This window comes from Thamnophis sirtalis, unplaced genomic scaffold (assembly GCF_051295495.1).
Source record: "Thamnophis sirtalis isolate CommonGarterSnake01/CBP01778 unplaced genomic scaffold, rThaSir2_p1.2 scaffold_3, whole genome shotgun sequence".
In the NCBI taxonomy this organism is placed as follows: Eukaryota; Metazoa; Chordata; class Lepidosauria; order Squamata; family Natricidae; genus Thamnophis; species Thamnophis sirtalis.
This window is the reverse complement of record NW_028261383.1, coordinates 134,046,254-134,070,644: the sequence shown is the minus strand read 5'-3', so window position 1 is coordinate 134,070,644 and position 24,391 is coordinate 134,046,254. Positions and strand designations below refer to the sequence as shown.

Sequence of the window (24,391 nt, the reverse complement as noted above, 5' to 3'; positions counted from 1 at the left end):
TGTTTTCAACTAGAAATCAAATAGATAACATGATTTATCTTTTATTTTCAAATCTAATTTCCCAATTCATTTCCCTAATGTCTTGTTTAAATTATCTATTATACAAAGCCCAGATTCTGCTTGTAATTTCTTATATCAAGAAAAACCAAATACCCTAATCTCAATTCTTCTTCTATTTTATCAGAAAACATGGTAAAGTAATGAAAATTCACAGGTATGAGGATCACCTAATAAGTGGCTAATCTTTTTCCAGGATGATACTCTATGCTGGATATTAATTTATACTTAAAAAAAATAAATCCTGTTAGGTTTCCTTAAAAATGCTCACCTGTGTTGTGTTGTCTTTTCTTCCTCTGTAGGATGCCTTTTTCCTTAGTGCAGAAGAATGTATTACAGCTGGGCATTTTCAGAACCAGCAGCCAAACATATGCCGCTTGTCTCCAGATGGACATTTTGGATCTAAGTTTGTGACTGTTGTGGCTACAGGTAACAATAAAATGCTGTAGTCTTTCTCCTTACCCTGAAGAGTTCTTGTCTGTCTTCGTCCCTGAGGTAAAAAGCAAGGTTTTCCAGATACCAGAAATGTTCAAAATCAAACACAATGCATTTTGCTCTACATTCTGACTTTTCTGCTTACAAAAATATCAGGGTATATTCTTAGGCATGTTGGATGGCAAAACAGAAGCAGGGTTTTACAGTAAAAGTTCCTTAGCTACGGAATTAGTTTTATAAAGAGGTCCACCTGCTGTCTATTCTGTTATTTTTAGTGTGAGGCAAATAAATTTTTATTCCTGTAGGCCTTTTTAATCTGTTTATATTACTGCTGCATATGGCCTATTTTAGTAGTTTTATTCCCGCTGCGTTTAACTATTATTTCAATCAACCATTTTATTATATTTTAGCATGGCTATTTTGGATATTGGCAACTTAACACTATTTAGAAATATGTAAATATAGGAAAGTTGCCAGGGTACATGAATTGGTGATTGATTTCAGATGTCACTTTCAACTTTTTTTTTTTTGCCTTCTTATAACACAGATTCTTTTCTCTTCTACTAGTTTATGTTGCCATAACTCATCTTGTTTGAACTGGCAAGCTGTACTGTAATTATATTGAAATTTATTATTCGCTAAATATTTTTCATTCAAGTATCTTTAGCTTTAAATTCCACAATCTAGTCTCTTGCTGTTTTCAAATACAGACAGTCCTCGACTTGTGGCCACAATTGAGCCCAACATTTCTGTTGTTAAGTGAGACATTTGTTAAGTGAGTTTTGTCCCATTTTACATTTCTTGCTACCGTTGTTTAGTGAATCACTGAAATTGTGAAGTTAGTAAACCAGTTGTTAAGTGAATCTGGCTTCCCCACTGACTTCACTTGTCAGGTCACAAAAGGTGATCACATGACCCTGAGACACAGCAATAAATATGAACTAGTTGCCAAGCATCTGAATTTTAATCATATGACCATAGGGTTGTAATTGTGGGAAATGGTCATAAGTCACTTTATTCAATGACATTTTCATAAATGAACTGTTGTAAGTCAAGGACTAGCTTACAACCATGGATCCTAATGTGCTCCTGCCTCTGTAGAAGAAAAGGTTAACTTCACCCAACTGTAATCCCTACCCTTTTTATTTTGATCGATCACATGCAGTTTTCCTCTGCCCCCTTCCCTCAAAAAGCAAAGAATCCACGAGAATATGTTTTCAAAATTAGCACTGCAGAGCAAAAAAGGATAGACAAATCCTATTATTTGGCTAAAGCTTTTTTTCTTCACAAAAAATTCCACACAGAGGTGGGTTCCTACCAGTTCGCACCAGTTCGGTAGAACCGGTTCATCAAATCTACCGAACCGGTTAGAAGAGGTTCCACCAGTGGACCCGGAAAGCAGGCCACACCTACAGAAGAGGTTCCAAAATTTTTTGAAACCCACCAGTGACACACACACACACACACACACACACACACACACACAGAGAGAGAGAGAGAGAGAGAGACAGACAGACAGACAGACAGACGAAGGAAGAAATAAAAAAGAAAGAAAAAGTGAGAGAGAGATGAAAGAAAAAAAGGAAAAAAGGACAGAGAGACAAAAGGAAGGAGAGAGAGAGAGAGAGAGAAAACACATGGCCAACAAGCCACTCCCACCAGGTCACATGGCTGGCAAGCCACTCCCACAAAGGAGGCCACACCCACAGAGTAGGTTTGAAATTTTTTTGAAACCCACCACTGACACATACTGTATTTTTGGAGTATAAGACACACCTTTTTTCCTCAAAAAAGAGGCTGAAAATCTGGGTGCGTCTTATACACTGAATACAGCATTTTTTGCTTCCCGAAGCCCCGCCCCTTCACCAAAATGGCTGTGCATATCCTTATGGAGGCTTTCAGAGAGCTCCTGGGGGCTGGGGAGGCAGAAATGAGCAAAAAACAGGGCATTCCCCCTCCCCCAGCAGCACTCTATAAGCCTCCATAAGGCTATGCATGCAATTTTTTTGACAAAAAAACCCCCCGTTTTTGTGAAAAACGGGCTGTTTTTTGCTCATTTGGGGGGAGGCATACCCTCAGGAGCACTCTGCAAGCCCCCCCCCCCCCAAGGCTATTCATGCCTTTTATTTGAAAAAAACGGGCCTGTTTTCACAAAAAATGGACCGTTTTTTGGAGGTTTGCAGAGTGCAAAAACTTTTTTTCCCTTATGGAAAGCTCTTTAACTGATGATAATTACATTGATCAAGTGCTGTGCCAGCAGAAACAAAGTCTTAAGATTTGTCAGCGATTTCCTTCTCCAACACATGGATAAATATACCTGGAAACATCTACCTACCTGCTCGCTCTCTCCCTACCTACCTACTGTATTTCTCTCTCTCTCTCTCTCTCTCTCTATCCCTCTACCTACCTACCTACGTACTCTCTCCCTCCCCTACCTGTCTACTGTATTTCTCACTCTCTCTTTCTCTTTCTCTTTCTATTTCTCTCTACCCTTTATCTACCTACACACACACACACTTTACCTACCTACCTACTGTATTTCTCTCTCTCTATCCCTCTACCTACCTACCTACTCTCTCTCTCTCTCCCTCCCTATCTACTGTATTTCTCTCTTTCTATTTCTATCTCTCTAGCCCTCTACCTACCTACCTACACACTCCCTCTACCTACCTACCTGCACACTCTCTCTCCCTACCTACCTACTGTATCTATCTATCTATCTATCTATCTATCTATCTATCTATCTATCTATCTATCTATCTATCTATCTATCTCTATTTCTCTCTATCCCTTTACCTACCTACCTACTCTACCTACCTACCTATTGTATTTCTCTTTCTTTCTATCCCTCTCTAACCCTCTATCTACCTACCTACTTTTTTAAAAAAATTGCCTCTTCAAAATCTTGGTGCGTCTTATACTCCGGTGCATCTTATACTCCGAAAAATACAGTATACATGTCTAATTAGTAATTTCATAGCTTCTTAAAATGTCATGGTTTGCAGGTACTCAATATTTCATTTAATTTTGTAGTGATACCATTGAAACAATAGTAATACACATTGACAATTTATGCAGTAAAACATTCATTGAGTGGGCTTCAATTTGTTAATTGATTACATTAATTACCTTTGTTCTTCTGTTTTGGTTGCTCTCTTTAAATAAGAGAATTCAATAGCAGAATATTTTTATTTAAATCTTAAATGAGTATACCGAGGGGACTTTTTCAAAAGGCAACTGCACTTTGTTTTTCTTTGAGGACATTTCACTTCTTATCCAAGAAGCTTCTTCAGTAGTCACTGTCAGAACTGGTCAGAACTGAAGAAACTTCTTCATTTCTTCAAGGAAAAACAAAGTCCAGTTGCCTTTTGAAAAAGCACTCTTGGGACAACCATCACCTAGATGACTGACAATCTCCATAAACATCTTGAATGACTAGCATATTTCAGCTGCTAAATTGAGGTGAATTATAATGGCTTCCACATGAGTAACACTATGCTATGTGATCATTCAAAGATAGTCAGAAAACAGGACAGAAATAATAGAAAGATGTAACGAAGGTCACATTTGACCTTCTTTGTGACTTGCTTGCTCTAACTCAAGTCTTCCTATCCTTCCCCCACAATATGAGGTTTTGATAGAAGAGGATGATAATATGATACTTTTGTGGATTTTTTGCCCCTGGTGATTCTTGGTTTTCTCTAAGGCCAATTCACAAGATTCTTTTTAAACAGTGATGTGTTTGTTGTATAATGTGCTTCCTGAAACATAGTAATCCATGTCACTAGATTATTTGCTTGTCAGCAGCTGAGTAGAAACCTCAGGGCCACGACTGCACTTTCACCATTATTTGCAATTAAGTGATATTTCCCAGAGTTAGAAATACTTTTATGTTATTTTAGATTTTGCTTATCTTGATTTTTTTAAAAGTTATTTTCAGACTTCTGTAGATTTCTCAATACCTCTTGGTGCTGTTTTGCAGGTTACTTTGTAGAGTCACATCACTATAGAGTAATTTACTCCAAAGGTTATATTTGTCTTATATGTCCAATGCAAAATTATCTTTTAAGAATATTACAAATGATCTCTTTGTATAAAATGGCAGTAGACAAATTGGATAACACCAGAATTTTTGACTCTGTGCTTACTTTATTGCATTAAACATTAAAGTTCATTACTACTATGCTTTTTTTTACTAAGCTGCTCTTCATTTGGGCTGCATGTGACCATTCATTCACTTTTTCAGCAATAGACAGATGGGGATAAGGTTGAGGAGAATGAGCAACTGTCTACAGCTGGTGTTTGTACAGATGACATAATCAGCACTGTTTATTTGAGTAGGATAAGTAGCAGCAGCTTACATTTTAGAGACAGGATTCTAAAGAAAACCGAGCTCTTGCAAATAGAAAGAGGATGCCATTTTTGGAGACAACAAAAACATTATGATATTCACATATTGAGTTTATGACAGAAGTGCTCCTGTCAGCAGAATTAAAAGATGAGTTCTTTCCTCTGGACATCTTTAAATCTGAGTATAGGACTTGATTTTAGGAGTGGAGAGAGAGGAGGAGCAGGAGCAATTCCCGTCTTATAAGTAGATTACCACTTGACACTCAATTATGCCCATTTACATATAAGCTTCATGAATGTAAAATCACCGGCTCAAAATTGATATAGTAGAGGAAACTTGTAATATGAAATGAATTATATTTCAAAAAGCAGTCTGCCTTTGATTTCTTAACTCAGCAAAAGCTCACCAAAATTAAAACACAAGTAAATATAGAGAAATTATGTCAGTCTAAACAATTCTGCCTTTTAGTGGAATGATTTAACTTGTTATCCAAAGTTTTGAGCAGTTAGGAAGAACTTGTAGAGAATCATGAATCATTAAGGTGGTGGGGTGGTAAATCACTACATGGTTTTATTTATTATTTAAAACTTTTATGTAGACTAAATATTTTTATGTTTAGTGCTGTCAGGCAGTCACTCTTGAGAATAGGGTGGTGCAAGCAATGATAGGGGCAACACATTTTGGGAATATGATGCTGCTGCTTTGCAGGCTGTACTGGTTGCCAGTTTGCTTCTGGGGACAATTCAAGAGGCTAGTTATCACCTTAAAACCCTTCCTGGCATAGAGCCTGCTATCTCAAATATCTCCAGTTGCTTCTGCCCATCTGGTTTGGTCCAGCAGTGAGATGTGCTCTGAGTCTCATCAATTAAAAAATACATTGTTACAGAAAGCCAGCATTCTTGGTTGCAATTTCTGTCCTGCGCCATGATCTGCCCCCAGACATTTGTGTGGCTCCTGCCCTTATGCCTATCAGGAAATTACTGGCAATATGATTGTTCTCCCGGGCTTTGAATATAGATGCTTGTAGAGTCTCTTTTTAGTTTGGGTTTAGTTTTGGTTTGTTTGTTTGTTGTGCTTTGCTCTTTTGGACCTTTGTATTTGAATATGTTGGATTCTAGTTACAATTAAATTTTGGGAGTTGGGTGGCAAATAAATAATAAAGAATAGTATAAAGAATAAAGAATAAAAGTAGAAATGACAGCAATGGGGACTGCCAGGATTGCATCCACTAAGTGATGTAGTCAAGTGGCATTGCATTTTATGGCACATTACTTAGTGAAATTCCAGTTGCTATTACTGTCATTAAGCAAGGACTACATGTTTATAAATGCCCGTTTGATCTTAGATAAGGTATTGTGAACAGGTTGTAGGATAAGAATTGGGGAGGACACAATGCTCAATGCTACCTTTATAAAAATCTATTTCACAGTGTTTGTGTGTAATCAGTTTATTTAATCTTTCAGGAATGATGTAAATATGATATATGATGTTCTGTGCATTATTGTCTAATGAACAATGTATCTTTAAAACAGTCCCCTGTATATGGTAAATCCTTTGGATAGTGCGATATCATTCCTCATTTGAAAACTTATAAGCCAAGATTCTAGAAAAAGTCTGTTCTGTCTGGGCCATAAACTCTGAATTGAGGCTGAATTTCTTAATGAAATAACATGTTCTTCATAAAATCAGTGATAACCCATCTAGCAGCTTGAAGTGTGTTCTAACCTAACTCTGTCAAACTTCTCTTCTTAAAATATCTCTGTTTCAGGGGGTCCTGACAACCAAGTCCACTTTGAGGGCTACCAAGTATCCAATCAATGCATGGCTCTAGTACGTGATGAATGTTTGTTGCCATGCCGTGATGCTCCAGAACTCGGCTATGCAAAGGAATCCAGCAGTGAACAATATGTGCCTGATGTCTTCTATAAGGTAACTATTCATAACTTACACATCTCTGTTAACATATGACTTCTGTGAAGACCATTAAAGATACATAGTTTATCTTGTGTCTTACAAGCCATAGATGGCTTCATTTACTTATGATCTGAAGGGAAGGAGTAGCTTGGATCAGGAGTTTCGTGAGTAAATGGGCTTTGGTACAACTCAAAGCTTACAACCTTGTGCTTTTTTTTTGTTTGTTAGCAAAGCAAGGCAAGTTCTTAGTTTTGCTTTCATTCATGTAAAGTACTTCAAGCAGTTCTTCATTAAAGCAAGTTTGCTTTCCCCTACTTCATATCCTTTCTTATAAGGAGGGTAAAGTCCTTATGGTAGTAAAGTTGAAAGGAAGAACTAGGGTTGACATGATAACAGTGTTCCAATATCTAAGGGGCTGCCACCAAGAAGGGGTGTGTGCCAATCTAGTCTCCAAAGCACCAGAGGGCAGGATAAGAATGGGAAGAAACTAATCAAGGAGAGAAGCAACCTAGAACTAGGGAGAAATTAATTGACAATGAAAACAATTAATCAATGGAACACCTTACCTCAAAAAGTTGTGGCTGCGTAACAAGGTTTTTAAGAGACTAGGCAACCATTTGTCTGAAATGATATAGGGTTTCCTGCTTGAGTAAGGGTTGGACTGCAAGACCTCCAAGATCCCTTCCCACTCCATTATTCTGCTAGTCATAAAACATCAGCCTGTTTTATGTGCACCCAGCTGTGCATGCTAAAGGTTCTTTTCTTCTAAATAAATATATGTTTGTGGTCTGTAATGTTGGCGAAATGTCTGCAGTGCTGTTTCTGTATTTCTTTCTTACTTAGAATTAAGTAAGGAGTTAATTACACTAGCTGATATTCTGTTTGGCGTGATGCGCTTTCTCTTTAGTCTTTTGGGGAAGCCATTTCTGTCAGAAAGGCATGTCTCTTTTTGTTCTTCTTTTCAGTGGTTTTGGGACTACCACCATTACTGATTCCGGCTTTCCCAGAACCAAGAAACCTTCATAGTTAGTGCTGCGTAGAAGCCATTTTTTTGTTTTTGTTGTTGCCAGCTATCCTCCTTCTTTCCAGAAATCTCTCTTTCACTCTCTGGCTCTTCTGCCCTTTGCCCTCAATGGTTTACTTTTTTAAAATTTGAGGATATTAATTGTTTTTGTATATTTTTCCGCTCCAAAGCAGATCTCTGCTGATCATTTTTTTGACCGCTGGCAGCTCGTTATAAGCCAGCCAGATTTTTTCACTCGGCGTTCCCAAGTCTTTAAAAACTTTGTTAATTTGGTCGATTTCGGACTTCCCCGGGAAAAGCGGCTTCTGGGTTAACAGCTCCCCAAAGATGTAACCCACGGACCACGTCGATGGCTGTGGAATATTCCTTGGCTCCGAGTAAGAGCTCGGGCGCTCGGTACCATAACGTCACGACAACCGGGGTGTACAGCTTTAAGGGAGAACCGTATTCTCTGGCTAGTCCAAAATCTCCAACTTTTAAAATCCCAGCGTGACTCAAGAGCAGGTTAGACGTTTTCAAATCCCGGTGCAGAATCCAGTTGTCGTGGAGGTGTTTTACGCCTCGGAGCAATTGAATCATCAAAGTTTTCACTTCCCCTGGCAGAAAAGGCTGCTTCATGGTTTCCATCAAGCTTTTAAGGTCATGTTCAACGTAGTTCATCACGATGTAGATCTTGTCCATGTTGCTACCGACGACAATCTCCCTAACAGTGACAATATTTGGGTGCTGAGCTTTGAGGATGGTGTTGATCTCTCTTAAGGAAGTAATAGGAAAACCTTCTTTTTCCTTCTCCATTTTTAATCGCTTCAAGGCCACAATTTCATCTGTTTTTTTGTCTTTGGCTCTGTACACCACGCCGTAAGTCCCTTCCTCGATCCGGTTCAGGCACTGGAATTCTTCCACGCTACGGCAGCCCTGAAGGGCCGGGAGATATTTGGGCAGCTCTCGTTTCAGTTCTACGGGTGAGGAGATGGGGGAATCGGGAAGATATTCCCCTTCTTCCAACCCCTCCCCAGCTCGCCCAGGCTTTCTCCTCCGTTGCCGCCTCCCGTCCCTTCCCCGATCTCAGCACGTTCCCTTCTCCTCCATTCCTCCAACCCCTCCCCAGCTCGCCCAGGCTTTCTCCTCCGATTGGTTTTAATGGGGAGGTCCGATGGAATAGCGCTAATGTAATGTTTGCCGATGGCTTACTCGTCGCGGGTTATATAAGAGGGCGGGGTATACGGAAAATATTTTACACGATCTTGGCAACCTGTGGGTTATTCGTGTGGGTGGGTTATTTGCGTGGGCGGGTTATATGGGTGAAAATACGGTAGTTTTGAGTACTTTTGTTTCTTGGCATTTCCAAGAGCCATTAATAGATGAGTGCCTATTAAATCTTTGGTTTTTATTTCTTTTTTAGTTGGATTAAAATATTTCACATTTTTAATTCATTGAATTTGCATTTCAGATATTATGTCAAATACCTCAGCTGGTGTATTTTACCCCCATGATCTTTCTCTTACATGAATGACGTTGAAGTAAACATAATACCAGCCTTTCAGAATTTAAAAAGAATCTATGTTGATATACAACCACTAACCCTATCAGTGCTAACCAGAACTAATAAAGCCACAGGATGCCATTTCATTTTGTTTTTTCTATAATTCAGCAGCTCTTCTGGCTTCCTTCTTTTCTGGTTTTGGAATCCCACCTAATCACCTCCAAGCTTTCGAAGATGACATTACTGATTTGTCTCCTCCCTACAGTAGCATAAACTATCTCTGTTATTATTAGTACATCAGAGTTGGGCTTCTTAATCTTGGAGAGCCATCAGTCTTGAGGGCGATAGCTCTGTCGAGAGGTGGTTGGCAGTTTTGTGCTGCTAATATTCTATGTCAGATCCAGAGCAAAAACGCTGAAACTGGAAGTTGAGAGGTGAAGTGAAGGACAGACTAGTTAGCTACGTGATTGAAGAAACATTGGAGCCTGCATACTTGCACCCACTGCTTACAAATAATACATCCATATCTACGGAAATACATGTTTGCAATATTTTCTTGTATAAGATCAATTTTTCCTTTTGTAATAGTGTCCCATCACTTTCCAGAGCCAGCTCAACTTCAGCGTGAAGTATGTGGTGCTCTCCATCATGCCTCCTAGCAAGCTCTCAGAATTAACAATGCCACTTGTGTTTGGTAGTGGCTGCCGTCCCTCGGCTGACTTTAAATCCCCAACTAATGTTTGTTTGGTTGTTATTGTTTTTCCCCTGGCCCAATTATGCTTAGATGAGATGTTCACTGAAGCAAAATGATGCAGCAATAAAAGCTGCAGGTTTCTCACAGCCAGCCAGAATAGTTTTGTGGTATGTGTGGAATATGCTTATAAGGTACCTGGTGAGAAGCATGAATTGCAACAAAGTGCAAAATACTAAAATGCAAAACAAGGATTTAAAGAGCCTCCAAGGCTAAGAATGAGGTGTGGGTGGTCATTGTGAAGAGGGAAGTTATGCCAAGAAAAGGCTTTTATATATCCATAAGACAGGACCCTAATGGAGATAAAGGCAATATTCCTAGTCTGTTAATGCAGACATGCTGCATCTTTTTTTTTTCTTACCACAGCAATACAATTCTTAAAACTGTCTTAATTCTTATGGTTCATATGATACCTATTTAGAATTTTTTGCAGTGCTGTATTTTCTAAAGGAAGAAATATTTAACCCATTCTTTAAAAACAAAAAAGCTTGATAATCTAAATATTTTTATTAGAGCAATGCTTTCTTAATATTTTTCAAAGTATAGCCAAAGTCAACTGCTTGATGGCCTATAATTAATATCCATCTGGTTTTAATGTACAAATATTTTTAATAGTGCAGTAGAACTAGTATCACTCCAGAAAGAGAATTAATGTCCTTAATTTCATTTATGCTTTTGTCAAGAAGTGGAAAAACTAATCAAATAAAGATGTAATGTTAGTCTGTAACATGGATTCCTTGGATTACTGATTCTTTTAGTTTATAAGATAAATCTTTAATATTATGTGCAGACCAGGCTGTGAGAATGCAGACTTCTCTTGGGATCACCAAAATGCTCTTGTTTTTAAAGCATTTCTGATAGATATAAAATATAAATCTTAAAATAAGGGTTTTTTTCTTTCAGTAAATGTTATCTTGCTTAATTGATTTGACTAGTGATAATTTACACTTTTAATTCCTATTCTTCAGGGGAATATTTTTTATAGCTTTATATCACTAAGGATACATATTGGGCAGAATTTGTACACTGCTGAACCTAGGACTTAGACATGCGAGAACTGCTTCTCCAGTTTAGAGAAAACACAAAAATGAAAATTTTGAAGGGGAACTAATGCTTGTTTTAAGATACTAACTTAATCACAAACCTTTTGCTTCAATATAAACCTAAACAGCAAATAAATAATAATAATCAGGAGACATTTCTGACCTTCTCATCGGGCACATGAGGCTGAACCATTTATTGTTGGAGATTAAGGACATATTTTGATTGCAGGTTGAAGATTTAGATAAGAGATGGGACGAAGCTAATTGAAGTACTTAGATTAGATTATTCATTGGGATGAAGGTCTTCTGGGAGATTCAGATTTTTGTCTCTTGGGAGATTTCTCCGAGGCACACCACAAGTGCTCTTCTATAAAATAATGAAAGATTTGTGCCTGAGAGCAGTATATATGGGTAGCATTCCCATAAAAGAGCTTTTAGAAATTTATTGGATATGCCCCAAGAAGCCAATGTTTGTGTAATGTGGAATACATTTATCTCTCAATGTTAACAGCAGTTTAAATACAGCAGAAGCTATTGAACCCCTATGTTGTCTAACTGGATAGAAGAACAGATGGTTTGAAAGCTCCTGTGGTCAGAAAAAAAAGGTGATATATGTAAAACTAGATAGATTTGAAGCAGTGCCTGTACAAACCCTGTGCCTTGCATGAGGTATGTGGTCCGAGTCTGTTATTTCTTTACGTTTGAAATGGAGTTGCTGAGTTAGTATTGTTGCTTACGAAAAAGCATATATTGGGGCTCAAGTTACATAGCTGAGAAAAATTGCTGAAAATATTATAAGCTGGAGCGCCTCAGTGAGTGAAGAGAAGTTTTAAAGTGAAAATAGTAAACCTTTTTTAAGTCACATTTGCGTGTTGTGGAACTAGGCTGGGGATTGTTGCTCCCTAGTCAGCCTTTTACTGATCTTGCCAGTTCTTCTGAGAATATATGAATAATCCGTGCCTTAAATATGATAAACATAGGAAAAGTGGGAGCCCCAGGCTTGTTCTGATTCTATAAAATGAGGCATTTTCCCTAGCAACACCTAGCCACACATTTATCTTGGCTTTTTTAAAGACCAAGAAGAATTGGCAGCAATTCTTGGCTTAATTTTGACTGAAATCTTGACTGAAAGGTTGACTAAATTTTGATTCAGACTCAGTTAGCATAGAGAGATAAAAGTTTACGTAGAAAATTGGGAATTATGAAAGGGGAATAAATATTCTAAATAGCTATTTTCTCTGTACCGGTTGATCAAGGAAATAGCCCCTGAAATACTATAGGCTGAGATACTATAACCACATTTATATAGTACAACAGGTAGTCCTCACTTAGCAACCACAATCGAGACTGGACACACAGTCATTAAACAGGAAAATCAAGTGACCACAACTTTTAAGATTTTATTTCCATCTTCCATATTAAATCTGCTTGTGCCAAACCAGCTGTGAAATTGACAAACGGCAATCACATGATAGGGATGCTGTGGACAGTCAAAGATGCAACGGCAGTTGTGAATTATGCAAATGACAATCAGATGAATGTAGGACCCTGTAACGGATGTAAATTGTGAGGAATGATTGCAAAATTATTTTTACCACCATTGTAATTTTAAACTGTCACACTACAAGGCATACGGTAAGCATAGACTTAACGGCAGCACCTGAGTTAGTTAGTTACATGACTGCTGAGCCTTCTTTACTTTTTCAGTTGTGTGATGTACAGAGTTTTCATCAATTAGTCTAAAATCAGGATTCATACAAGATTAACAGTTTAAATAAACAGTCTACTTTCAGTAATATGAAAAAGAAGTTTCCTTCTACCAACCTGAAGTTATCACTGGAGATTTCCTTGAGTTGTGGGAGAGGAATCCTCTATAATAGGCAAAATCCTCTATATATAGCACAACAAACATACAGTTTACGAGTTTGGTGTTTCTTTTAACATACATTGTCATTGGTTACAACATAGAGGAATGAAGTTATTGGAAGCCCTGAATGAGGAATTCATTTAAAACTCTGTATATATTTCAGTTTGAAATTTATGATGAACCATCTTTGATTTATGTGTTTCTACGTATTTGAATACCTTCTTCCTGAAGTGGAGTTTAGTTAATTTATGAAGTTTAACTTTCCACTCTCTAATTGACATTTTATTGGGCTCCCTTGTGAGAGTTCAGCTGTGTTGTACTCTTGAAGTTGGTTCCTGCACCTTGGGGTTCCAGTCCCAGACTTATTTCAGAGATGGCTCAACATTCCATCAAATATATCATGCCCCCAAAATCCAAAGGGCACCTGGATTTTATGGATCCTTTGAATCCCTCAAAGTAGCTAAAGTTTACTGCTTTTGCAGGACTCGGTTTCCTTATCAACTTCAAAAGAATAGCTGTGATCTTGGCGTTAGTGAAAAGATATCACTCATCTTTGCAGTGAGCAAAGGTTATTATTGATGCTCTGATGTTTAAGTACTTAGGATTAATAAAGAAAGACAGATGATGACATTGTTTTTGCAAGGAGACCTTTGCCTGGCCTATCTCTTTTCAGAAACAAACTGGGTAAGGTTTTTGCAATTCTACTATTGGTTCAGCCTGTATTTCTTCAGGCCATTGTATGCTGGCCTGAAGAAATGCCAGTGACTAGATTTTAGTTTCCACATGAAGTCATGTACATAAAGTTTTGTTCCATCATGTGATTTCAGTGGTGGTGGGATATTTTTGGTTTAATAGTTTTCTTCATTCTCATTTTAAATAATACTCTTGGTCTTACTGAATGATGAATGCTTTGTATGTAGAATGGATCATTACATTTGAATAGGTATATGTCAAATACATAGCTTGGTTGCAAGAATTACTAAAGATGCTCAAGATTCTTCTGGTTCAGCAAATTCTGTAGTGCATGTCCATCTCCTTCTTTTCTCCTTCCTATCCCTATAGGTAGTTATATCCATATAGCTACTATAAAGCAGTGCAGGGGTGGGTGGGTGGGTGGGTAAGGTTGGTGGATTAGAACTCACAGTCTTGAATTTTGTGTGACATCCTTTAAGATACTTGAAAACTGTTTAATTTGAAACATTTCCAACTCCTTGGGGCTCTCTTTATAGGCATTGTATCTTATCCTGTCCTAGTTTTCCTCACTGTCCTTCCCTGGATCTGTTTCAGTTTCTCTGAATCCTTCTTAAAATGTATCCAGAACTTAATGCAATACTAGATGTGGAGTCAGACTAAAGTAGAATAATGAAAATCTGGAATGCATACATTTTTTTGATGCAGCATAAATTGCATTTGCCTTTTATTGCAGTCACACTACACTTAGTGGCTCATATTCAGTTTGCTCCAAGTGCTATAATTGAAATAGTAGTTTTCCTACAGTGCTTTTCTACTTTGATGAATCAGTTCATTGCTTATTTGGAGCTGAGAAAGATTCTATTTTCAAGACAAATAAGTATTTTAAAAAAGACCTAATTGGAAACAAGATCTTTCCTTCCTCCTATTTATTGTAAATATATATTTAACTAACATGGAGATGCAACTTCATGCTGTCCTTTATGTGGTATTACATACTGCTCATAAATGGGAAGCATCATAATTACTGCCAAATTAGCAAAGAAAATAGTATTTTCCTTGTGGTTGCTGTACTTGACATTTATTGTACTAAAAGGCTTTCAAAAATATACTTAAAATAATTAGCAAGGGATTATATGTTCTTTCTTCATCTTAGGGTTCTGGGTTTATTTACTAGGTTTTCTATTACTGTTTTATACCAGAGAGAACAAAGATTTTGTTTGAAAGCTATTCAACCATTTTTTTCACTTTGATTTCAGAAACTTGCTCTTAAAAAAAATATTATGTGAAATTCCCCCAAAGTAAAATATGAAGGTAAACAGGTGCTGGAAAAATGTTTCTGCATTTTAGAACTTGATTGGATTTAAAGATCTATTCCATAGTGGCAAATTATATGGGTGGCATGGCAAATTCTCCCTTGCATAAGTAAATCTATAGATTGGTTTCACTGAATTTGTTTTTTGCCTTTATGTGGAAAAAGCATTCCTGTTGGATAATTGCTCATAGCTGCTGGCTTGATATTCTCAGTAATTCAGGGAGCATTCTTAAAAGAAAGACAACTTTTGTCTAAAACATTATGCTTTATATCATTGGTGTGTATGGGACAAAACCTTGTGCAACACTATAGAGATTAATTGCGCTATGGAAGTACACCAGATTTCACAATAAATGCTTTTGAGATAGGCCCATGAAAAGAAGCTGTGTATATGTATGTCTGCTGTGTAAACTTTTTCCCCTCCAAATTTTCCTGCTGAAGTTTAAAATATCTAAAAGCACTAGCCCTTGCAGTAATTATTGGAAATGTCATTATATGAAGCATTATACTAACCTTGTTTGAGCAATAAAACATCTGTGAGATTTTTTTTTTTTTACATTATGCTTGGAAAGCCCACTGAGTTACATTTTTCACTAGATGCCTAACTGATCATGCAGTGAAGTAAGAAGAAGAGGTCAGTGATACTCTGTGTTTCCAGCTATGGGTTAACAGCTGCTTTTTTGTGTAAAGACTAAGGGTGACAAACAGTCTTGTTAATCAGCTAAAATGATTAAAGTTGACGTGTTGGCATATTTATAGTTGTTTGGCAAGTAATAATTAGAAAAGAGTTGAATTGCTTTTGTGAAACTGAAACCTTTTCCATGAGGTGGAAAGGCAGGGACCAAGACATAAATAAAATTTGAATCTGCTGTTGTGAGAATTACAAGTTTGACTGACTACATCTTAGCTACTGCCTTATGTTCTGTTTAGCTTGTGCATTGTTCATCAGCAGTGCCCATCGTAGGATTTCACATTTCTCTCCAGCTCTCCATTTTTCTTTGGTTATAGGGGTGCGTGTGCACACTTGTGCACCTATGTGAAGTTTATCTTCTTCCTCCCAGGGTTTCTTGGTAGTACATCAAGTAAATTACATGGATAACCTTGTCCAAGTACCCTTGGAACCTGCTTCCTGGCTACATTTTCGAAGCATAAGAAAAGAAAAAAATTACGGTTGGGGATTATAAATGTGTAATTGATTTGTATTTGAGTAGGTTATTAATATCATTTAAATTCTGGTTTAGAAAATTTAATGAAAAATACCTGTTTTTAGCATATTTATTTCTGAAGTAACGTGTGTTTGATGCAAGTAAGGTCTTTTGCCACTTTGCCATTAGTAAATAAATGCCAGCCATCTCCTTTCCTTTACTGAACTTGTAAAATAAGCTCAAATGTTGCCTTTTTTGGGCCACGACCAGAGGTGGTATTCAGCAGGTTCTGACCAGTTCTGAAGAACTGGTAGCAGAAATTTTGAGTAGTTTGGAGAACCGGTAAATACCACCTCTGACTGGCCATCTCTTCTCTGCCTCCCGAGTCCCAGCTGATGGGGAGGGAATGGGGATTTTGCAGTATCCTTCCCCTGTCTCGCCCACCAAGCCATGTCACACCCACCAAGCCACGCCCATAGAACTGGTAGTTAAAAAAATTGAATTTCACCACTGGCCACGACAATAATTTAAGAAAATAAAGGAAATTTGTAGTTAGCAGCAAAATTTTCAAGGGAAGAAAGAGAACAGATTCAAAGCTGTGTGGGATAGTCATTCAGGTTCATAAGATGCATTGCTTCTGTGCATATATTCCCTCAATGGTAGATGAAGCTTGTAAAGAATGTTAGAAAAACCAAGGCATTTAACATAATAACAAACAACATTGTGTCAAACTTGAGACAAGTGAAAAATTACCTTTCTAGTGAGCAACATAGGAACAGCAAAAAGTAAGGGGAAGTAATCTTAAGAAGACAGTGATCCTTGTATTTTTTTTACTGTTTTTATGATGATCGTTAAGCAAATCACTTGGTCATTAAATGAATTGCATGGTCATAAGTACAACCCCATTTTGTCAAATGGGCACAAAACAGCAAAAGAGTCACAAAACATGATCATGTGACTATTGTACTCTGCAGTAGTTGTGAATGCAAGCCAGGTACCAAGCACCCAAAATGTGATCATGTTACTTCAAGGATGGGTGATCTTTTTTTCAAATCCATCATAATTTCAAATGGTTGTTATGCAACCAATCATAAGTCAAGGTACATAAGTCATAAGTACCTGTAATGATGGAGCAAAAGCTGGGAATAGTTCTAGAACTTTTGGTGTACCCATAGCATTTCTGAATTCAACACGTCAAGAAAATAAATTCAAGTCATAGACTACAGTACTAGGTTGCTACAGTGCTATTCTAACTTCATTTACCTGTACATCAGGAATGTATCAAGAAATATGTATGTATGTATGTATGTATGTATGTATGTACTCATTTTAAATAAACCATGCAGTTAATGGTATAATCAGTTTTATAACTGCTTTTCAGAGGAAAAAAATGGGATAAATATTTTAAAATACTAGAAGACTGCTTCTTTTACATGGTCTGTTTTTATAACAAGAACGCCTAAATATTTTGGATTTATTTTATAAATTTAAACATGTGAATTCATATTTTACTTAATGAGGTACAGTGAGATGAAACAGTATGAAAGATCCTTGAATGTTAGAATCTTATCAGTTTGCTGGTGCTTAGATGACATACTACCCTGTTTCCCTGAAAATAAGATCTCCCCAGATAATAAGGCCAATTGGGCTTTTGAGTGCATGCTCTAAAATAAGGCCTCCCCTGAAAATAAGCCCTCCCTGAAAATATTGTAACACAGCAGCAGCCATGAGGTGACCACGCTTGCTGCCTCCTGCACCTCAAAAATAATAAGACCTCCCCAAAAATTAGGCCAAGTGCTTATTTCAGGGGTCATAAGACCCTATGTTATTTTCGGGGTAACATGGTAGGAATTGACCAATGGGCCCCTAGTTTTCTGTGTTTAATTTCTTTCTTCCCTTCAATAAACTATTGTTCTTTTTGTAATTCTTGGTTAGTTGTCGCCTAACAATTTGGGATGGCTTTTGTTTTAGGATATAGACAAGTTTGGCAATGAGATCACTCAGCTAGCTCGTCCTCTCCCTGTTGAGTACCTAATCATAGATGTAAGTATCAGTTTTGCTTACTTTTTACTTTGTCTAAAGTAAATAGAAACATTGAATAGATATATGCAGAATTCTCTCCATAAGTTAAATTGGGGGACTCTTGTCATATTAGTTCCTTACTAAAAAGGCAAGTGCTAACAAGTAGCTTATAGCTTTCTGATTGCAATTTTCTTTTGGTTGTGTAAAATCTCAGAAGAGTGTTTAGTTTCTATATTAACATACTGCTCAAAGGATCTCACTGCTCCTACAAAATTATGTTTGCATGTTAAATAAGTGGGAAGTGCCATCTTCATAGAGATGTTAGTGATTACATCTATAAGAGAACAAGTGTGTGCTGTATCTTTCAGAGAAATGATTAAGCAATGTATGTGTGATATAACTATTTATTTAGATCTCTATCCTACCTTTATTTTTACAACTCAAGGTGTATTCATAATGTGTCTTTTGATTTGTTGGTTAACATCTATCCTATGCAATATCAGGTGATATATAACACCTTTTCATTTTTAACACTCAATAATCTGTAATATTAGCATACCTGGGGCAACAAAATAAGTGTAGAATCCTTTCTGTTAGAGGAATAGGGCTGCAAAAGCCATTGCTTTTGATAGCAAAGACAAGAACTTTTTGTCTTACCTATATTTTTTTTTAAAAAATAAGCTGTCTTACTCCCTCTAGTCTAGAAAGCAGTAGGAATTTGAATCTTTGATAGTTTCAGAGGTCTTGGGCAATATGGTCCTTTTGTCAGAGGTGAACTGATTCTTAATTACCTCATGCAAAACACTGAAAAAGCCAAAGACATACGAGAGTTTTTTTTTTAAGGGACTGGAAGACCCATAAGAAACTTCATTTCATCTCTCCGTTCAATTTTTCTACCTGAGTCTTTATTTTAAAGGCATTATCTGAGGCCTGTCTCTGTCATAGATAGGGTTTTTGCCCTGTCTCTTGCAGTGCCTGTTGACATCATTTGTCATTTGAATTTCAACTGTTGTTATTTTTACTGTTTTGAAGATTACTACCACGTTTCCAAAAGATCCAGTTTACACATTTTCTATTTCTCAAAGTCAATTCCCTATTGAGAATCGTGATGTACTGGGAGAAACTCAGGTAAGTGTAAATAGCAGTTTGGATGAAGGGAAGTATCTATACAATTGCATTTATTTGGTTTTTTTATATTTAAAAGCAGACATCATGCATAAAATTGACTTAGTTGCAAATGGTAAACAGTTTTGATTCACCCCTTTTTAGGTTTGTGCAAAATTTGACAAATTCTATGTGAACAGATTTCACATAGTCATGTAAAATGAAGTTTTTGCTATATCTGGAAATCAGAAAAAGCTTGCATGTATGTTACCATGAGCAAAATGTCTACCATGGTTACAAATTATGTCTCAATAAGACTTCTATTGAGCACACCTGTTTGTATACGCTATATGCTTCAGCTGTACCCTTGACTTTTGCTACCAAACAAAATATCTTTGCAATATTTAATTGGAAAAAAGGAAACACTAAGCAGATTTTGTCCTTTGAAAGGAAGAAAATATAATAATCTGCTGCCTTTTCTATTCCTGCTGTCTCCTTTTGAGCCTATGTTCATGGAGATAGAGAAGAACTATTGGATCTAAAAACAATTTAGCTTATTTCGGCATGTCATCAACTTTTAACAGCTGGGAAAGCTCACATAATCTGCCCCATTGCTGAGAATGGCATTACTCCATTGGTCAGATATTGGATGAAAATTATAAGTGGTAGAACTGCAACTGTCTTCATAGGTTCTGCTGAACTATTGTTACCATCATCACTTGAAAAGAAATACAGTAAATTTTCCTGAAGAGGAAGCTTTATCTAAATTCTCCTTGATGTGGAAGGAATATCTCATTGGTCTTTGGCAAAAAAAAAAGTGACACTCATTTGCTCTCTTTACATCACAAATATTGGCAGTCTTCATAGATAGGACAAAATACGTGAAATTGCTCTTTGAACTAGGAAGAACAGGAGAGCTCAAATGCAAAACCTGCAGGCCAAGTATGGCATGGTGGGGTATCTAAGAGAGCCCACAATGCTGTTTTCCCTTCCCAACCTTTACTTAACTGTTGCTTCTACAGTACTACATTTCCTGCCCAGCTGCTGTTTCTTTGCTGCCTCCACATCTCCCCCCCCCAGTTTTTCCTACTGTCTCTCTGCCTCCCTTCTGCTTTGTTTGCCTCTATATTTCCCAGCTTCTTTGTCTTCTTGCATAATCTCTTAAATTTGATGTATTTGCTTCCTGGCTGCTATTTCTGTCTATTCATTCTTGCTGGAAGAGTTTCATCAGCAGAGGGTGCTATGATCCTGAGAAAAGACTCTTAGTATTGTAAGACTTTTGCTAAAAAGAAAAAAAAACTGCAGGTATTTTAGTTTGAGAATGTTGCTGCAAATAAAGAGAAAGAATTAAATGCTTAAACAAGTATAAACTTAAATAATAAAGTTAATATTAAGGTCATATTAAAAAAAATCATCTGACTGCTTAGGTCCTGCCCACTTTTGAAGTACAGTTATTGAGATAACAGGTTTGTTTTGCAGCCCTGTGACAGGATATTACATATACTGGTAAATTGCATGGAATGTTCCAGTTGGCTAAAGAATGCTTTTGTCAATCTTTGCAGGACTTCCACATTCTAGCTACATATTTGTCCCAGAATACCTCTTCTGTATTCCTTGACATCATCTCTGATTTCCATCTTCTCCTCTTCTTGGTCACCAATGAAGTGATGCCTTTAAGGGTATGTAATGACTTTATTTTTTGGAGAAAAGCATAAAGCTTACATTAAGAAGGCTGTTAAGCATAATTGACTTTAAAACAGGATACCTTGACTCATTAGAAGTGGTTTTTAGATTGGTAGTTTGGCAGTCAATTCTAAGCTGTTTAGAGAAATGAGTTGTTAGCAATTGTAGCTCAGCCTGGGTGGAGCAAGTTTGACACTTAGGCATGTTGTTAAATTTTCTGCATCAGAAATTCTTGTTGTAAAATATCAATTCTGCCTTCTCATTTGTTTATTTTTAATCTGTGCTTATGGCTAATTCAATTTTCTAACTTTTGCTAGATCACTGATAAACATGATGCTCTGCCTTTACAATCAACAATTTTTTTTAAAAAGGCAGGAAAAGTAATAATGTCCTGTATTTTCCAGAGAGCCTGAAGAACTATAATGATGTGTGGAATAGTTGAGCTGCCAGTGGGCAATTAACGAGGTTTACTGAATGTTATAATGATAATGGTGTAATTGTAATGATACAATTGTTGTGTTAAGGATGAAATATGGGATGCACAAAGTCTATCCTCTTTACATTTTAGAAACTTCCCATCAGGTTTTCATGATCCTGGATGTAGCCTTTCCCATCTGCCTTTGATTTAGAGAAACTGAGCTCTGTAGTTTATAGTGTAGAAAGCACAAGAAGTTCTATTTTTCAGCAGAATGGTTAAATTTGCAACCAAGCCAGAACTTCTTGAAGATGTACCTTTCTAAATTTGATAGAAATCAGAACATTTTTGAAGTAAGCTTCATTAATCCTTTTTAAAGAACAGTTCCTGTAACTTTGCTGTTAGGTCAGTGTAATAGCACTTACAGGTGTAGTAATTGCTTCTCTGGTGAGTATCCATCCTAGCCTTCAAACAGTTTCATTTCCTGATTATTCATATACATCAGGATCTGATATGTAACAAATCCAATAGGCTTTATTTCCTGAACCCACTTCACTCAAAAACAAGGATGAAATGACAATGCATATTGTTATCAGTGATGTGCGATGAGGTTTATGTCTGGTGAGGCACTGACGTCATCACAATCTTCTTATTAAAATGCCTTTGTAATACGGGGTGGTGGTGGTGGTTAATAAAAGGATCCGTGCTGTTTTGTCCTGTCCTTGCGCTTTTCGAAGGGGTGGTGGGCAAGAGCGTATCGCCGAGGACCATATGCGGTGACCACCAGTGGCCAACAACAAAAAAAAAACAGATGGGGGGGGAGCAAGGAGCTGAGGAGTTCCTTGTTGTGTTTTTCACAAGGCACAACAGTCCCTCCGAGGGGGGGGGAGGAGAGAGAGAGAGAGATGATGATGATGACAATTAAGTATCAAAAACCTTTTGTGTTTGACAATATAATACGTTATCCAAAATTATAAATAATCTTATTTTCAAATGCATTTTTTTGCCATCTCTGTTATTTTCTTTTTAAAAAATCAGACTTGCTTCCAATTTGTGCCTTCTGGCAAACTACATCTCTTGGCAAGAGATCTAGCTTGCCATTGCTTTCCCCATAGGTCTGAGAAAGTTTCTTTCTTTCTTTTTTCTTTCTTTCTTTCTTTTCTCTTCCTTTCTTCCCCCTGATTTGTTTCCCTCTCTTTTCTCTCTCTCTCATTCTCTTCTTCCAGTTCTCTTTCATTTCTCTCTATCTCTCTCTCTTTCTCCCCTTTTCTCTTTCACCTCTTTCTTGCACGTGCAAGCAAAATACCCCAGGATCATGGTGGCGGGGACAGCAACTCCTTTTGCTGCGCTGCAGAGAAGAGCCACGCTGTGCAGGAGACTCCTTAGCGCTAGACTCAGGTCAGCGCGAACCGTGGTCCCATTCCCCTCTTTCCTGAGCCCACATGAAGGGGACCGCGGCTCGTGCTGACCTGAGTCTAGCACTAAGGAGACTCCTGCACAGCGTGGCTCTTCTCCGCAGTGCAGCGGAAGGAGTTGCTGTCCCCACCACTGTGATCCTGGGGTATTTTGCTTGCATGCGCAAGAAAGAGATGAAAGAGAAAAGGGGAGAAAGAGAGAGAGATAGAGAGAAATGAAAGAGAGCTGGAAGGAGAGAATGGGAGAGAGAGAAAAGAGAGGGAAACAAATTAGAGAGAAAAGGGGGAGAGGGAGAGAGAAATGAAAGAGAGCTGAAGGGAGAGAATGAGAGAGAGAGAAAAGAGGGAAACAAATCAGGGGGAAGAAAGGAAGAGGAAAGAAAAGAGAAGAAAGAAAGAAAGAAAGAAAGAAAGAAAGAAAGAAAGAAAGAAAGAAAGAAAGAAACTTTCTCAGACCTATGGGGAAAGCAATGGCAAGCTAGATCTCTTGCCAAGAAAACTGTAGTTTGCCAGAAGGCACAAATTGGAAGCAAGTCTGAGGGAAACAAATTAGAGAGAGAAGGAGGAGAGGGAGAGAGAAATGAAAGAGAGCTGAAGGGAGAGAATGAGAGAGAGAGAAAAGAGAGGGAAACAAATCAGTGCTAAAAGCCACCCCCGTCCTCCCTCCCTTCCTCTCCACAACCTTCCCACAAAAGCTTTTTCCTCAATAATACCAGCAGCCATTTCATCTCCACCAAAGTAGATACATACACACACGCGTGCGCGCCATGCACACCAAACAATAAAATAAAATAAAAAATGGCAGAAATGGAGAAAGAAGTGAGACTTCCAGAAAATAAAAGAAGCAGGAAGCTGGCTAATCCCGTAAAAAGGGGAATCAATGAAGAGATGAAGGTACATCTCTGCGCTCCCCCTTTATTGTCACTGTATTGCAAGCGAGAAGGGAAGAAAAAGGGAAGAGGGGTAGCTGCGATGCCGTTGAGTCACAGGAAGAATGAGCGCCCTCTACTATGAGGCAGGAGAACTGCGTGCCTCACCTACCTCAGGACTTTTTAGGCTCTTAAGCCTTGCTTAACTCTGCTTGAGCAATCATAAAACTCCTAAAAAGTCAGACTAGATGAGGCATGCAGTTCTCCTGCCTCATAGTAGAGGGCGCTTTTAGAGGCTTTTTTAAACAGTTAGGCAGTCATTCACGGTGAGGCAGCAGCTAGCTAGCCTCACCTCAGCACTCGCCTTTTCCCTTTTACATTTTTTTTCTTTTCATAATGAGAGCGGTGAGGCTGTGCCTCACTTACCTCACCTGACTGCACGTCACTGATTGTTATCTAGTTCATTTCAGAACTTGTCTGCAATGCCACCTGCTGTTCAAATCTCAATAAATGTTTTTTCTTTCAGCAAATCCATTTTAATGTAATCCTGCATAATGTCACTTGTGAATGTCGGAGAACAGTTGCTGCTAACTGAAATGTGGAGCATGATGTTTCATTCATGCATTCTTGCTCATACGAGTATTCTAAATGGGGTCTTGTTTTATGCTGGCATTTCCTTTCTTAAAGGAGTCTGAGCTACGTTGACTTGTTCTTTTTGTGCCACTCAATCATGGCGCACAAAATAAGTGGAGCTAACAGCGCACATGCAACATAGTGACTCTGTCTAGATTCTGCTAAACAAAGCAGT

At 37.7% G+C, this 24,391-nt stretch overlaps 1 protein-coding gene and 1 pseudogene across 1 annotated transcript in view; one reads left to right on the top strand and one right to left on the bottom strand.

Moving 5' to 3' along the window:
- Nucleotides 1–24,391, top strand: part of NPLOC4 (NPL4 homolog, ubiquitin recognition factor) — a 49,966-nt gene that overhangs the window by 22,654 nt on the left and 2,921 nt on the right. The window contains exons 11-15 of the mRNA XM_087710174.1: nucleotides 360–486; nucleotides 6,612–6,772; nucleotides 18,047–18,118; nucleotides 19,130–19,225; nucleotides 20,764–20,880. Of these exons, the coding sequence (XP_087566300.1) occupies nucleotides 360–486; nucleotides 6,612–6,772; nucleotides 18,047–18,118; nucleotides 19,130–19,225; nucleotides 20,764–20,880 (573 nt within the window). The remainder of the gene's footprint in view (nucleotides 1–359; nucleotides 487–6,611; nucleotides 6,773–18,046; nucleotides 18,119–19,129; nucleotides 19,226–20,763; nucleotides 20,881–24,391) is intronic.
- LOC148048190 (cyclin-dependent kinase 11B pseudogene) lies at nucleotides 7,919–9,805 on the bottom strand (annotated as a pseudogene).